Below are 15,835 nucleotides of genomic sequence, written 5' to 3' on the forward strand. Positions count from 1 at the left end.
ATCAAGGATTTCTGGGAAGTTACCATTGGATGGCAAAGTTATTAGTAACTTTTATGCAACCGGGTCCTGATTCCATTCCCGCATTTAATCACCCAGGACTTCTCCAGACTGGAGCGGTCCAGAAAAGTACCTGTGAACAGGGTCTACAGTATCTCTCGTCAGACCAGTCCATTGGAAGGAATCAATGAATTCAGGGTTATTCACTTCTATTAGCTTTCACTCACTTTCATCCGACCCTCGGGGAATAGTAATATAAAACCCATTTACTTCTGATGGGTGAGTGTGAGAAAATGGTCCAATGCACCAATGGCTAATCTTTCTTTTCATATGGCACTTGAAAGCTTGATGGCATTACCAAATATAAGAATAATTCCATTTATGTTTTTTGTCAGAAAATAAGGATAAAATTTGATGAAATTCACAATAATTCTACCCCCCTCCCACACACACACACACAATGTGTATTAAAATTCCAAGATTAATTATATTGAATCACCATGACATCTAGCCCCATCTTTTAATCAATAAATAAACGACTAGTCAGTATCGGCTCAAATCGGCTCAATCCCTTCATTTTGTTTAATAGGGTCTTCTTTATTCATGTTCAAAGCAAGTTTATAAATTCCTGGCTTGACAAAAATTTGGGTTTTGTGGTTCGGTGTTATCATGTTACAGTTACATTTACACAAAAATATTATTTCATACCAAACTCAACCAAAATACCTTTGAAATTGAAGGTCAAAACCTTTCAATGCCGAATTTGAAATTGATATCCGAAATCAATTACGCTCTCAGAACATGAAACATTGCAGCTTCTTAAAATGTTTTGCACCACTCATGTTACACACTGCATGCTTAATCGCAATATTTAGTACCATATTCTGTATCTTTGAGGGTGAGAATATGAAAATATAATTTGACAGGACTTACTTGTGTGCTGTGCCTCTGAGATCACAATCCCTTGGCTCTGTAGTCAAGAAAACAGAAATATGAAAGAAAATTTTAAATAAACAATTGAAGTCAGAATATCATCTTGAATTCTGAATCATTTAGGATTCATCCAGCAAAAGATCAGGGACGACAATGAAACTTTTGAAAAGGAAATGGGCAATTCCATAAAATGATCAACCTTTTTGTACATCTGACCCCCATTTTTCTAAAGTCTTAAATAAGCTGGCCAAGTCATGGTCAGCATAACAGACTGTCAAAAGAACCAAAAATTTCATGAAGGTCCCAAATATAGGGGGGTCGGACGTACATATTTTATGGCATTGCCCAAATTATAAACTACCAGAGGAAGAGATGCACACTGAAAGGGACTTAGAGGGAGGGAAGGGGTATGGGGGGCTGGGGTGCAATGTAATAGAAAAAGTACTGGTAACAGATAAAATCTAAAAGAGCAGAAAGGAGAAAAAATAGAAAGTAAAATTTAAATATTAAAAAGAAGAGTATATTGACAAGATATGGTTGTGATTTGGGAAAACGAACTACTAATTCACCCCCTATTATTTCTTTTGATTAACAAAAAATTGTTGTCACACCTTTATATCGGCTTGCCCCGCCCACCCCCACCAGTATACTACATGTATCTATTCTATATGGCACCCCTGATTAAAATCAGGGAAATGTAACTGGTTAGTACTGTGTTGAGTGCTTTCAAGTGCTGCTTAAGACTCAGTAAGGTCCTCACGCCGGTAGGTCGACACTGCTTTCAGCAGCAACAGGAGTCACTTCTATCAGTGTGTACTTTCTTCAAGTGTTCTGCAAACAAGGCTACCACGTAAATCCTGGACATATTCAGGGATTTCACCCCCGTTATTTCTTAAGGATTCGTTGAGAGATGTACTTTCTGTACAGGGGTTGTAAATACGGAGATAATCTGGTTGATAAATGTGAACTACTCGAGTGTGAAAGAAATACAAAAACAGCGTGACTGAGGTTGGAATTGAAGAAGAGTAAACAATTGTACAGTATGCATTCTTCTTCTGGTAACAATCGGGGTATTAGAAAGTTTCATTGATGAAAGTGAACTGGCAATGGAAAGTCTGCTGCATTTGATAAGACCTACTCTTGTGTTCAAGTAAAAACGTAACTTTAAAGGTCAAGTCCACCCCAGGAAAATGTTTATTTGTTGAATCAATAGAGAAAAATCAGACAAACATAATGCTGAATATTTCATCAAAATCACATGTAAAATAAGAAAGCTATGAAATTTTATGATTTCACAAAATTTTATCATTTTTCACAAAACAGTTATATGCATATTGCATAACTCATTCATATGCAAATGAGATAGCTGATGATGCCCCCCACACTCATAATTACTTTTTTTAATTGTTTGAATTATTGAATTAAATATTTCAATTTTTACAGATATGAAAATATTAACTCGAGTGAAGGGTTTGCCCAGCAGACTAGGGTAAGCTATTCCAGAGTTTGGGGGCTAAAAAAGCTATAAATGTAAAGCATCTAACACCTCTGCCCCACCCCCATAAAAAATCACACATACCTGTACAATGAAAAACTGAAATAATTAAATGAAGTTTTTTTTTTTTTATATTGATCTATATGTTCAGAGTCTCCATCTGCCTACTAGATGATTGTCCTCTCAAATTAAACAAAAATCAGAAAACTTTATAATTCATGAGGAATACATTTCTATTTAAAAAAATAAGACAAATTACATCCCATCGTTTTCCATGTGAATAGATACTAGAAAAGAGATATAATTTTAAGCCAATGTTGTGTAGTACTGCTCCTGGTTGCATTTTCGAGCTTCAATCTCCATTACTGACAGAACACCCACTCTAATATTACCACTGGGAACTTTTGACAATACATCTTTTGACGATTACTGTATGCTTCAAATCCTAATGTGGTTAGTCTTACATTTACCAGAGTGATAGTGAAGAGGCAAATCCCGACTTGGTTACTCACTCAACCTCATGACCCAGCTCAAACCTAAATCCCATTGATATAAGATTTCCTGTATTACGGTTGATACACAAGCAGGCAACCCAAAGACAGCTGGCAAGAGACATTCGCCTCTATCGTAGTCTGCAGTGCTATTTAGTATTCAAACAAGAGATAGAACCCTCATTCTAATGAGAATGTTCTTCCTTACAAAGATAAAAGAGCAGTTTCTGTGTCTTCAGAATCACAACTGAATTATATTCGCATTATTTGAACTATCAAAGCTACCATCGAGACCCTAATGTACATACTGTAATTAATAAGATAGCAAGGAGGTAATGTTTTATATTAATGGACTTTTCCAATTATTTATTTACAACACAAATAGGGCATTTGCAAATAAGTTCAAAAGCATTAATGAGTTCATTCAGTGAGTTCATCATTGAATGTTTAAAAGAGTGATTACTTCCTGTAAACTTTAATTGGACCATGGAGCTACTATGGACCATGAAGTTGATGGAAGAAAAGGGTCAAGTATTTTATGCTCTATGGCTCTTCATCCCAACCCCCCCCCCCCCCCCCCTCCGCAACTTAACTTGAAACTATTTTAAGCATGAGAACTTAATCCTGTATCTCCAGCCTTAAGATTAACACGTACCCTTGACCCTTTTGGCTTTAATCCTATATAGGGTTTAATTAAGGATAAAAGGAGATGCATGCATGTACACATGCTATTTATATTTGATGATACTTTGAAAGAGTTTTCTTGTGTTAAAAAGCATCATCTGCTCATATAAAGACATATAGTAGCTATTCTTCATATACACAGTAGCTTTATCTACTACATCTCTTGTGGACTTTTGTTTCAAGTTGGTTGAATAAACTCGTGAAATTTGAATTTTCAGTGTCACAACTCATCTAACCAACTATATAACATTTGGAAATTTTGCACAGACACAACACAAGTTACCTTCTTTAGTATTATTTAAAACCCTATATTTGGTATATGAAATTTTCAATTCGAGTCTACATAATTTTATCCAGAATTATTCTAAATAGGCCATGGCTGTACATAGGAATTTTTCGCTGGGGGGCAGCACGCATAAACTTTTTCGAAAAAAAATCGAAAGCGAGGGAGCGAAGCGACCAAGCTTGCCATTGGGGCACTTTTGCCCAATGTTTTTAAAGTGGAATTGAAGGATTTTTTGCATACTTTTGGTGAATTTTGTGAAGAAAAAAAATTGGGGGGGGGGGCAACTGCCCCTCTGATGCATACAGCCATGAAATAGACCCTGTCGTTTTCAAAAATTTGTCGAGCAATTTATATTCTGTAGGCTACAAACACTTCTACTTGACTAGCATTATCCAGGCCGTAATTATTATAATGTTATGTAGAAGGATGGCATTGAACACAGTACATTGCAAGTTCAGTTGAGTTTACTCAAACTTAATTAAAACCCAATCACATAGTCGAAGCCTGCAAAGTTCCACGGATGAATTACTGTTCCAGATCCCCTTTCACGAAACAAAAGTCACACTTGGTGATCGTGCATTTCCACTTGCTGCCCCCAAACTATGGAACAGCGCCTGTCAATTGACATAGGAAGCTTTAAATCACTGACTATATCTTCAAATCAAAATTGAAAACATATCTCTTTAATTGACAAAATTGCTGTGTACCCATTGAATGGAGTAAAAAGAGCTCTGAACAAGCGCAGCTGAATATATTAATATAAAAGCTGCATTATGTTTATTATCAGTATTAAATTAGTTTGGAATATACTTCCACATACGTTACCAAGCTGGGTATTTTGACAGGGGGCAAGATCGACCTTAAAGATGGTGTAATTTTCTTCGCACTTAAGTAGAGCTACAGAACTTTAAACATACTTCTTGCAGTCTTGCTTCTTCTCTCTTCCTGCATGTAGCAGAGCTGCAAAGTTGTATTTTGCATTTTCAGTATTCTTATCCCCAAAATCAGTATTTTGACAAAAAAATCAGTTTTTTTACCGCGTGAGATAAATATGCAGACCTGCCAACCTCTGGGAATGAAAAACTGTATTCGGTGATTAAAAAAACTGTATTTTTCCCCATAAAACTGTATTTCATAATAAAATGCTTGGCGCACTCGCTCATCGCGGCGCTCAAGCTGCATGCAAGCTAAAATGCGCACTGCTCTTGCAGATGAAAAAAAAAAACATTAAAACATGTGTATATCTTCACCCTGGTTTTAACAAAATGATTGAAAAAAAAATAAGTTACCTGAAATTACATTGATCTAATAACCATATAATAATTATTTTATTTTTTTTTACAAAACACGTATTTTTCAAAGAAAAAATGTACTGTCGTATTTTGGTTGCAAAAACGTACTAAATGTGGCTAAAACGGACTGGTTGGCAGGTCTGATGTAGGGCTATATCTTCCTCATTTTTTTTCATTAACTTTATCATAGGGGACAGTTGCTTTACCCCCCCCCCCCACCCCTTGGTTCTGCCCCTGTTGGCTAGGTGGAACCAGGGGGCACAACCAGCCCATGCCCCCCCCCCCCCCTTTGAGAGGAATAATCAAAATTTGTGATGTAAATTTGCCGTTCTTATACCCATTCTTGATCTGGGTTGTAAAGAATTATTGACTTGGAATTCAGAAAATTTATCATTTATCAGTAATATTAACATTGTTATTAGAATATACAAATAGGCCTAATTACATGACCCATATAGAGTCATGTATCAATTTTTTAAATATATTGATTTTAATAATAAACATCAAAAGAGGATTAATTACGAATCTATTTTTTCACTTAAAATTATCTTAATGTAATATTTGTGGATATAGTCCAAAGTAAATATATCCTTGCTATACAGCCCAGGGGGGGGGGCCACTTACATTGGCGAGTGGATACCATGCGCGACCCAAAAAACACGTAAAAAGGATGTCTTTTTCAAGATAGGGCACGTTACGTACGTAACGTAATAAGGGTGTCAAAAACACTAAAATAATGAAAAAAGGGTATCTATTTTCAATAGGAAAGCTACATGTTTAGGGTAAATTTTGCGAGGGTTTAAAAAATTAAGACTAAAATAATGTTTTATAAAGGATGTACTTTTTGCCCCAAGAGTCAACACTACTGTTTAGAGTATGATTTTGCGTGAGATGTGGGAGGTGCAGTACTAAACCCAATCAAGTAAAACCGACGACAGTGACATAGAAATATTGTTGTACTTATTTAGGGGGTCATTTCAGGGAATACTTGATAAGAGTATAGTTTTGTTTCCAATACTTGTTAAGGGTAGGGTTTCACACGCCAATACGTGTTAAGGGGTGCATTTTCAGAATATGGAAAATACGTGTTTAAGGGTGCTTTTCGAGACCCCATGGTCGCGCATGGTATCCACTCGTCAATGGAAGTGGCCCCCCCCCCTCGGGCTATACAGTCACAGTATTCAAAAGAAACCAACTTACTAACGTTATAGGCCCAACAAATGTCAGAACATGATCAAATCAAACTTAAAGTCCGCAAGAAACGAAAGAAAAAATAAAAACACCAGTTCACATATATATGACATTGATTCAATTTGTGACAATGACAATGACAATGCTTCTTTCTGCTTTAAAAAAAAAAGAGTTGAAGAGTGAAAAACAAAAAAGAAATCTTAACTTTCAAACTGTCACTTGTATTGTTGTAATGTAGATCTAACTTTCTAAGCAAATAATATTGTTAGAATCCTTAGATTTAGAATTAACTATCTTGATGAATTACAATGTACTCTTTCTGTGGGCCAAATAAAAGAGAGCTCTTTCAAATTACAACCACACGTAAAGATAATTGATTTTATGCATTGTGTGCGAGGACGAATGAGCAGCCACAATGTATCATTATACAAGTACTTATGTGTATATAGACGGACCCAAATTTCACTCTAAACGATTCTTCCACCTGCGCCCCGGCCCCCTGCACCTCGAGAAAATCTATGCTTGCTTACCTATCACAACTTCCCAAGACTAAATTACAGGAATACTGTATTGCAAAACTCCGCCTTTACAAGCCGATAATTGTTCTTCAGATTATTCATTCATTAATCAAACATTTCAAGATCAAGACTTACTTCCAAAACATCCATGCTGTTCTTCGTGTGTGCAGCTGACGACATTTACGGGGGTATAGGCGGGCTGGCGCGGTGCGATGTCGTAAATCCTCTCCGATAAATTCACTTTCGATTCGGTCGTCTGCAGCTAGCATGCACTCTTCTCGCTCAACCCAAGGTCTTATTGTGATTGTTTACCGAACTGAAGCGAGCGGGCCGCGGGGCGGGGCCAGGGAAGAAGACGAAGAAGCTAGAAGCAGGAGCCCGCAGAAGTTCCGAGAAACAAGCATTAGCAGCCGATAAGTCGAATTTTCTTGATGAAAGATGGCGCTAAACAGTTTCTTCATGAATATCGTCAAGCGAAGTCGAAGATAAATTGATTTGAGAAGGAAAAAAAATCCATCAGGCATAATACATATAAAAACAAGTGTAAAGCAGTCAGGCTATTTATTAAGAGGGCATTTTTGTGTGGTTTTCAACTGAAACTGAAGAATCTGGTGAACAATTTGGGACACTGTCATACACTGCAGATGAGGCTGGGGGCAATGGACCCCCAAAAGTGTCATCATGGGGGGGGGGGGCAGGGGCGGATCTAGCTTTTTATAAAGGGGGGGTTGGGGTGGTATGTGAGGGAGCATAGCGACCGAGTCCAAGCGAGCGGAGCGAGCGAGGGGGGAGGGTGTGGGAGGGGGGTGTCCCCCCTCCCACAGTAGGGAAAATTTTTGAAAAATAAATACATAGAAATAGAATAGAATAAAATTACAAGTTTAAAAAAAAAGATAAGATTTTAAAAAATGGTCCCCGGATTTTTTTTTTTTTTTGGGGGGGGTTGCAACCCCCCCAACCCCCCCTCTAGATCCGCTTCTGGGGGGGGGGGCCCGGGGTACTCGAATTATAACATGATACCTATATGCCGCACAATAAATGAAAATAGGGGGCTCTGGAACAAAACTTTGGTCTTAAAATGGGGGTCTCCGGAACTGCTCTCGAACGGCACAAATTCTGTGTTTCAAAGCTTTTTATGAATATGCATGAAATTGGTCATGACGTTTCTGCGCGACGAACCAATCAGCGGTCTCCGAATCGCTATGCAGAGCTTTAATTGGCTGTACGTTGAACACAATCAATGGCGATTTGCTACAGGCAGTGGAAATTAGAAGAAGAAAAAATTGAGGGTCTCTGAAACAGGAAAAAAATAGGAATTTCTTTGGCTTTCTAGATTGGTGATGCTCTGGAACGAAAATTTAGATTGAAAATGGGGGTCTCAGCCCTGGCACATACCCCCCTCCCCCATAGTTTCATGCCTAGGAAACAAGGAGAAAAATTGGAAAATGCTGACATATATTATCTTTTTATGAATATCATGTCAAAATTTATCCCAAATTCTATTTTTGCATTAAAAACGAAAAAAATTTGCTTGCTCGCTTCAATCTCTCACAGTCATGTAGAAATTTTGCCCCATACACCATGTCTGGTCTCCTTAACATTTCTTTTTCGCTCATTACATCACTGTTTTGGGAGGAATTTCTAAAAATTGGCAATTGAATAGTAGTTTTTAACTTAGAGGGAAAGGGACTTTTTAATTGATAGGCAAATTCATGCATTGAATGAGGTCCATATTATAGAACCCTCTAATTTATCCTCTTTTTTTCAAATGCCAAATAGGGAAAGAAACAACAATGGTTCAGTATTTTGTGCAGCACTTTGTAACCAAAAGGAAAAGGCACTATGTCAAACAGGGGCCGCGGAACGGTTTTCAAAGTGGGGGGCTGAGCCAAAAGTGGGGGGGGGGGGCTGACCATGCAAAAAATCACAATCCTATGGTAATTTTTACGTTTTTGTACACAGCTTTGGAAAAAAGTGGGGGGGGGGGGGGGTTACTTAGACTGGAATATTGAAGTGTGTAGTTGTGGGCCAGAATGGATGTAAATTACCTTGGTGATACAAGTTTACCATATCCCATGGTAACTGTGTCCATAATGTTATCCATCGAAATCTAGATTTCCATTTTACCAGAACTTTATGCTTTCTTTCATCATTCCAAACTATATAAATCTTCTCTTTATTTGCTATTTTTCCCCTCTTCCTTATTCCCTCCTCTATTCACATTCATAATTTCAACCTCACCCTCCCTCTGTCCCTCCCCCCTCTCGTGAGTAATCCTTGATCCCTCTCTCCTTCTGCCTTTCTCATTCCCTCTCTCTCCCACTGTCCCTCCCCCTCTCTCTCGTGAGTAATCCTTCTTCCCTCTCCCTTCTCTCTCTCTCTCCCACCCTCCCTCCCCCTCTTTCTTGTGAGTAATCCTTCTTCCATCTCCCCTCCCCCTTCTCTCTTTCTCATTCTCTCTCTCCCACCCTCCCTCCCCTCTCTCTTGCGAGTAATCTTCCTTCCCTCTCCCCTCTCTCCGCCTTTCTCATTCTCTCTCTCCCACCCTCCCTCCCCCTCTCTCTTGTGAGTAATCCTCCTTCCCTCTCCCTCTCCTTTTCTCATTCTTTCTCTATCACCTTCCTCAAGATTATCATAACCAAGTTTCCAGGGGCGGATCCAGGATTTTTCGAAAGGGGGGGGGGGGGGCACATTGTCTCCGAGGAAAAAATTGACAAGCAAAAAAAAGGGTTTTAACCCAAAATTAATGTTATTTCATCCAGGAAAAAATTTGACAAGCCCAAAAAAAAGGTCTTCACTTTCAAAAGGGAGGGGGGCACGCTTCTGTTTTAAAGGCAATTTTACATTCTAAATTTTAATTGTGCCTCTCAAAGGCGGGGGGGGGGGGGGGGGGCACGGGCCGGCTGTGCCCCCTGGATCAGCCAGTGCAAGTTTCCACAAACTATAATTCATTGCAAGTATCAAGGCACAGATTCATGTGGGGGGTGCAGATGCAGGGGCACCCCTAAAAATTAAAACAAAAATTAGAGAAAATAGAGAACCAAAAATGCTTGTCAATATTTTTCTGGAGACCAAAGTCACCAAACATCCTTTATTTTTTTGTAATAACCCTTTATGGGGGGGGGGCTTGTTTGGGACAAAATTTGGGACAAAATGCACCCCCCCATAAAATTCCTGGATCCACACCAGGCATCATGTCTGTGTCCTTTCGTTGCTTTAAAGGTACATGGTTATTGAATCCACAATCCAAATAAATCCATTTAGCGCTAAAATTCACTTTTGTGCGATTGCAAAATACAAAACTTTACCGTGTAATTTTGTGCTGCTTACTCAACAAATTAGAAACCATGAAAATGAGGAACACAACTAAAACTTCTTTACATTCACACAATGTTTATTATCCTGGGACAAATTTTACAAACAAACAAATATTTTTCAAAAAAGAGAAGAAAATACAAAGATAATAAAAGGAATGTCATGACTACTTTTTTTTAAAGAATAAAGTTGCAAAAAAGATCTAGCACATTTGTCAAGAAACCAATAAATGAATTACACAGTTTAAGTATCCTTGTTGGCAACTGGTCTGTAATTCATTTTTATTCCCCATGAAAAGAAAAATGACAAGACCGCTTGTACTGCTTACATCACTACACTCAAAATACAGCAGGAATAAAATAAAAGAAAATATTACAAGCAGCATAAAACTGATTTCCAACATCACAAATCATATCATAAGATACATAATTATAATTTGATAGCATATTTTTCACATTTAGCCATTACATGGGATGCAAAAGCAATAAACAATGTACAATATACCCACATATGTGGTAATGAATACATCTAGAGTTCTAATAAAAAAGTTTATTTTTAAGCAGAGATGCATTTGAAATACCAGAGAAACGCCAATGCATACTCCTTTAGAAGAAAAATGCACTCATAGCAAGTAGCCTGTCAGAGCCCGTCGGTGGCAAAAACAGCCTACAAAAACAAGATTGTCGATTTTAAATTCTTACTCTTCTCTGGCGTCATAATGCATTACATCACCACATACAAACAATCACTGAGTATTCGACTGACATAACAAAGCATAGCAAAAACAACAGTCACAAAACAGGAAGAGGAAAAAATAGTACAACCTTTGTTTTATACACATATTACACAATTATGAATTTTACACGATATCAAAGCCAATACTTCATTTATAGAAAGAAATTTCGATCACAATCAACTAGATGTACAATTGTTAACATTTTCCGACATGGTCTCACATTTTATCAAACACCATTTTCCATCAAAATACTACCATTTACTACACATACATAATTGCATCAAACCAGCAAAATTGTGAAGTCAAATGACATTCATAGATATGTTACTCTGCCTGCACTGCACATTGCGGAAATGGCACAGGCGGAGTAGAAAAAAGAAGACGCAGTTTGATCAGAAGAAGAAAATTAGAAATTTTCATTCAGACAAAGTCCCAAATTCAAATTTACCTCTCGTTACCTATACAACAAGACGTTCATTCCTTTTAAGGCATAACACATCAATATACAAACACCTGTGTCATTAATTTCATTGGTCAAAGTTTAGCAATATTCACTAAATACGGACTGCCGTCTTTCATATCAATACCTTACACTGCTTTTCATCACATCAAATCCACACATTAACACATTGGAAAACCTCGACATCACAATGCTTGTAAAGAATTAAAATTAAAAAAAAAGATTTGCCAAGTTAGGAATGGTCTATGCCACTTATTCTACTATTCTTTGGGCAATGTTAGAGGTTTCTACATAACCCCAAGTTACAAACAAAACTAGTACTACAAGTTCAAGTACTTTTTCACAGGTACTGAAGTTTCATCCATGCTGCATACTACAACAAACTACAATGCGAGTACTGACGATGTTACAGTAAATTTTGCATTCATGAGCAACAAAAGGATTGCCTTGATAATCATAAAACGACTCCTACTTTCTTAAATCCAAATGTTTTTAATCCATCAAATTGTTTACTGATATTACATCTTGAATTCTTACTAGTTCATTTGCAGAAACTTTTGATGTAAAAATTAATGATTTGTTAAAAATGTTTATCATTAAATGTTCACTCTGTTGAAGTTTGTTTAGAGCAAGGAGAATATTTTCCCTAATTAAAGATGTAGATTCATCTTTTTGTCAATTAAGTAAAAAAAAAAAAAAAAAAACATATGGGGCTCCATCTCTTGTCAAAAGGCAGTCATTTAAATCTGTATACATACATGTTACATCACATCAATGGAAATAAGACACCAAGATAACAGAAAAGCTGCAAAATTACCTAAGATACAACAGTTGGTTTGCATTTAACTTTTGTAAAATCTTTAAAAACATCTTGAACACGTCTGATTACAATTAAGCTGTGAACTCAGTTAGGAATGCACATGATTGATTTAATGTACATTTTCATGATGTGTTTATGCTTGAAAAGCAAGATGAATTTTCTAAATGGACATTAAAACAACAACTATAAATTTGAGAATTCACATGAAGCGGAATGCGAGTGATAGTTATGAATGTAAGGCATCGTATCATAACGTGGTCAATCATAGCATCTGTCATGATCTTTAGTTCTTCAAAAGGCCAAAATGTATTACATATAGAAATCTTCGCATTAACCAGACATCCCACGGCTAATGACATGTAATTAAACTGATCTGTAAAAGCTTGTTAATATCTAAATCATGATCAATGTTCAGACTGGTTCACAAACACATTATCATCAGTTCCATGTGGCATCTCTCTTTCACATAAACCCAGAGAAATTGGTCCTTTCACGTAAACGAAAATCCTACCAGGGAGGCATTTCATGAAGCATCCTGTCAGTGACTTTTACCAGCTAATTTGCTCTCAGCCAATCAGAGGCAAGGATTTCAGTAGCTTATAACATCTGTCAATGAAAATCACTGACAAAACTGTTCGTGAAACCCTCCCCAGGAGTTCGACATACACAATCCATTGTCATCGTTGATGTACATATTATTTGGGTCAATCAGTTTTCCATAACCACTTTGATACCAACTGCAACAATCTGGCAAATTCATTAAAAGTCCCATTCCACATCAATTTTTACCAACTCCATTTCAAGATTTCAAGCATATACATGTAGCTTTACATGTATAGCACTGGAATAGTTTCAAATAAGTACTGACCTACTTGTACTGGCAGCCTAAGCAAGATTAAGCCATCAAAAGAAATTTACACATCAAAATCAAAAATCTAAATTTGGTCCCATCAAGAAACATATCATCACATTCACATTGACATATCTTCGAGCAGAAAGGGATATATTCTCAGTTGCAGTTCTCATATCTCCACACATTCAATCTGAAAAAAGCAAGTATTTTTTTAAATTTTTATTGACAGTCAACTCCTAGCATTTGCCTAGACTACAAGTTCATTTCATTGGAAAATTGAGCATTGAAACAAAATCTGCAAGTTGTCTATTAAAAACAGAGAGGAAGCAATATAGAGAAAAACACCACAAAACGGTTTGAATTGTTTATTTGAATGTTTGCACGCTATGTCTTGACTAACACACATTTCACGCTCTGCCTTTCTTCGCGATCACCATGGAGATATATCGTGTGGCACATGTAATAACCCCTTCTCGATCGTGACGCTTGCTTCGGTCAATCAACGTTACTCCTCAATCTGTAATTTCTCAAGCTGCGGCTCCCTGTTCACTTCATTAGTCTGTAGTAATGATAAAACATTTTAAAAAGAGTCCAGTCAATAATCGCTTCATGCATGTCGATAAAATCCATTCCCAAACTCATTTTTTCTTTTGCATTTCCAATTTCAATACCTCCTAAATACAGAAGAGAAAAGGTGAATAAACATACACACATTTTTTTTTTTGTAATAATAATATAGATCATATGCAGAATATATCCTAATGTGAAATTTAAAAAGGCTATTTACACAATTTCGGAGATCTAAATTCTTGTTTATCTATGTGGCTATAATGCAGGCACCCAATTTTTTTTAATAAAGTGTAATGATGATGTGTATAAATTTTGCAATAAAAATAACAGAGTAGACATGACAATACTATTGACTTTAATCACAAATATAGTGTTATCTATTAATTACCAAGTCATGTGGATATGGTTATGGTTCTCATCACAATGCAAGAACTATCATACCCAGTAGGTTGATAAGTTTTTTCGATTAAAGGGGAATGAAACCTTTTGAACAAGTAGGCTTGCATCAAAACAGAAAAATCAAAGAATAAGAACAACAAAAGTTTGAGAAAAATCGGACAAATAATGAGAAAGTTATGAGCATTTGAATATTGCAATCACTAATGCCATGGAGATCCTCCTATTGGCAATTCGACAAGGATGTGTGATGTCACATGTGAACAACTTTCCCTTTGATGGACTTCAATATACCCCCAAAATCTCTCTTTTTGTTTTTCTTAGGGTGATACAAACTCTTTATCCATGATGTATTTGAAAGTCTGCATTACAAGCCCTCCTATAGAAAAAACACATGATCTACTGATAGATGTGATAAAAGAGGCAGTTTAAGTGAAATATATACTAAAGTAATGGGGAGAGTTGTTCACAAATGACATCACACATCTTTGTCGCATTGCCGATGTGAGGATCTCCATAGCATTAGTGATCGCAATATTCAAATGCTCATAACTTTCTCATTATTTGTCCTATTTTTCTCAAACTTTCGTTGATCTGTTTCTTTGATTTTTCTGTTTTCACACAAGCTACCTTGTTCCAAAGGTTTCATTCTCCTTTAAGGACGTTCCACAGTTAAAGTGAAATCCATGTCATTTTCACCAAACTGTGCACATAGATACTTTAGAACCTTAATATTCGAAATATGCAAAAATTAACATAGGTCCATGTGCTTGATTTTTTGCTATAGAGCTTTGAAGTTTACCCAAATTGATGTTTTTAAGAATTGCGCATTCAAAAGAATTTGGCATTTTTAGACCGCCCAAGATTACTACAATGAGTTTAAACCTCTATTACTCAGTCAAAATACATGAAAAAGTCATCAAATTTCGCAAGAGAGTTAATAATTGTATCCTTAGAATGGAGAATCTATTTATAGTGCTATTTGTTTGCAATTTTAAGTTTAACAGCACTGTCAGTTCTTAAAAATGGCGTAAAAGATAACAAAATCCCAATCTAAAAAATGTAAAATTTCAGTAACAAACTACAAACGATCAATAAATGCTGCACTTTATTAAAAATCCATGTCATTTTCACCAAAATTTGCAGAGTTGTAGAGGAAGGTACAGTATACCTAAGAGGTACAAACATTAAAAAATAGGGGTTCATGTGCTTGTTTTTAAACTATCAGCATTTTTATTAGAGCAAATGTACTTTTTAAAACACAAAAATGCGCCGAATGCTTAGTATCTATGTGAATAAAAAATCAAAACCACTCTACCATTTATTCAAACTCGGGGTAATATTCGTGATTCTTGGCAGCACTGCAGAGTAAAGTATTTTGAAATTGTAGAGAATATTTTTTTGAATGGTCCATGGAATAATTCAATTTTTTATCTTCATGAAATAACGCATCGGATCTGCAGTTAAAGTGCAGAAGATGAGAAAAATCAGCTCATACCCGCAGCTAATTAATCACCTGTTCATCCATTGTGACGTCAGCGTGCAGAGTGTAAACTATGCGCAGATCATAATGCGCACAAACATAACTGTGGAACGTCCTTAAGCTCGCTTCTGAAGATTCTTTACATATTCAATTTTTACCTTCACCTTCTCACCGTGGAGCTACTATCTCCATGTTCTCACTGCCCAAAATGACATCTATTGCCCAAACTATAATTTTCAGAATTAAAGCTAAATGAACGTAGTTGCAGTAAAACACTGATTGCATGAGAAAGTCTGTAAAACCAAGGTTAAGTAT

At 36.6% G+C, this 15,835-nt stretch overlaps 2 protein-coding genes across 6 annotated transcripts in view; both read right to left on the reverse strand.

The window, feature by feature from the left end:
* LOC129269062 (neuronal-specific septin-3-like) overlaps positions 1-7,205 on the reverse strand; it is a 64,450-nt gene extending 57,245 nt beyond the window's left edge. Inside the window, exons 1-2 of the mRNA XM_054906514.2 lie at positions 7,023-7,205; positions 931-967 (exon numbers count right to left, since the gene is read on the reverse strand). Of these exons, the coding sequence (XP_054762489.2) occupies positions 931-967; positions 7,023-7,067 (82 nt within the window). The 5' untranslated portion in view covers positions 7,068-7,205. The remainder of the gene's footprint in view (positions 1-930; positions 968-7,022) is intronic.
* A 6,082-nt stretch (positions 7,206-13,287) lies between these two features.
* The window catches only part of LOC129269710 (LLGL scribble cell polarity complex component 2-like), a 56,137-nt gene continuing 53,589 nt past the window's right edge, over positions 13,288-15,835 (reverse strand). For all 5 annotated transcript variants that reach the window (XM_064105276.1, XM_064105274.1, XM_064105273.1 and 2 more), the window contains one exon: positions 13,288-13,630. In XM_064105276.1, coding sequence (XP_063961346.1) covers positions 13,618-13,630 — 13 coding nt within the window. In that variant the 3' untranslated portion in view covers positions 13,288-13,617. The remainder of the gene's footprint in view (positions 13,631-15,835) is intronic.

This window comes from Lytechinus pictus, chromosome 10 (assembly GCF_037042905.1).
Source record: "Lytechinus pictus isolate F3 Inbred chromosome 10, Lp3.0, whole genome shotgun sequence".
NCBI lineage: Eukaryota > Metazoa > Echinodermata > Echinoidea > Temnopleuroida > Toxopneustidae > Lytechinus > Lytechinus pictus.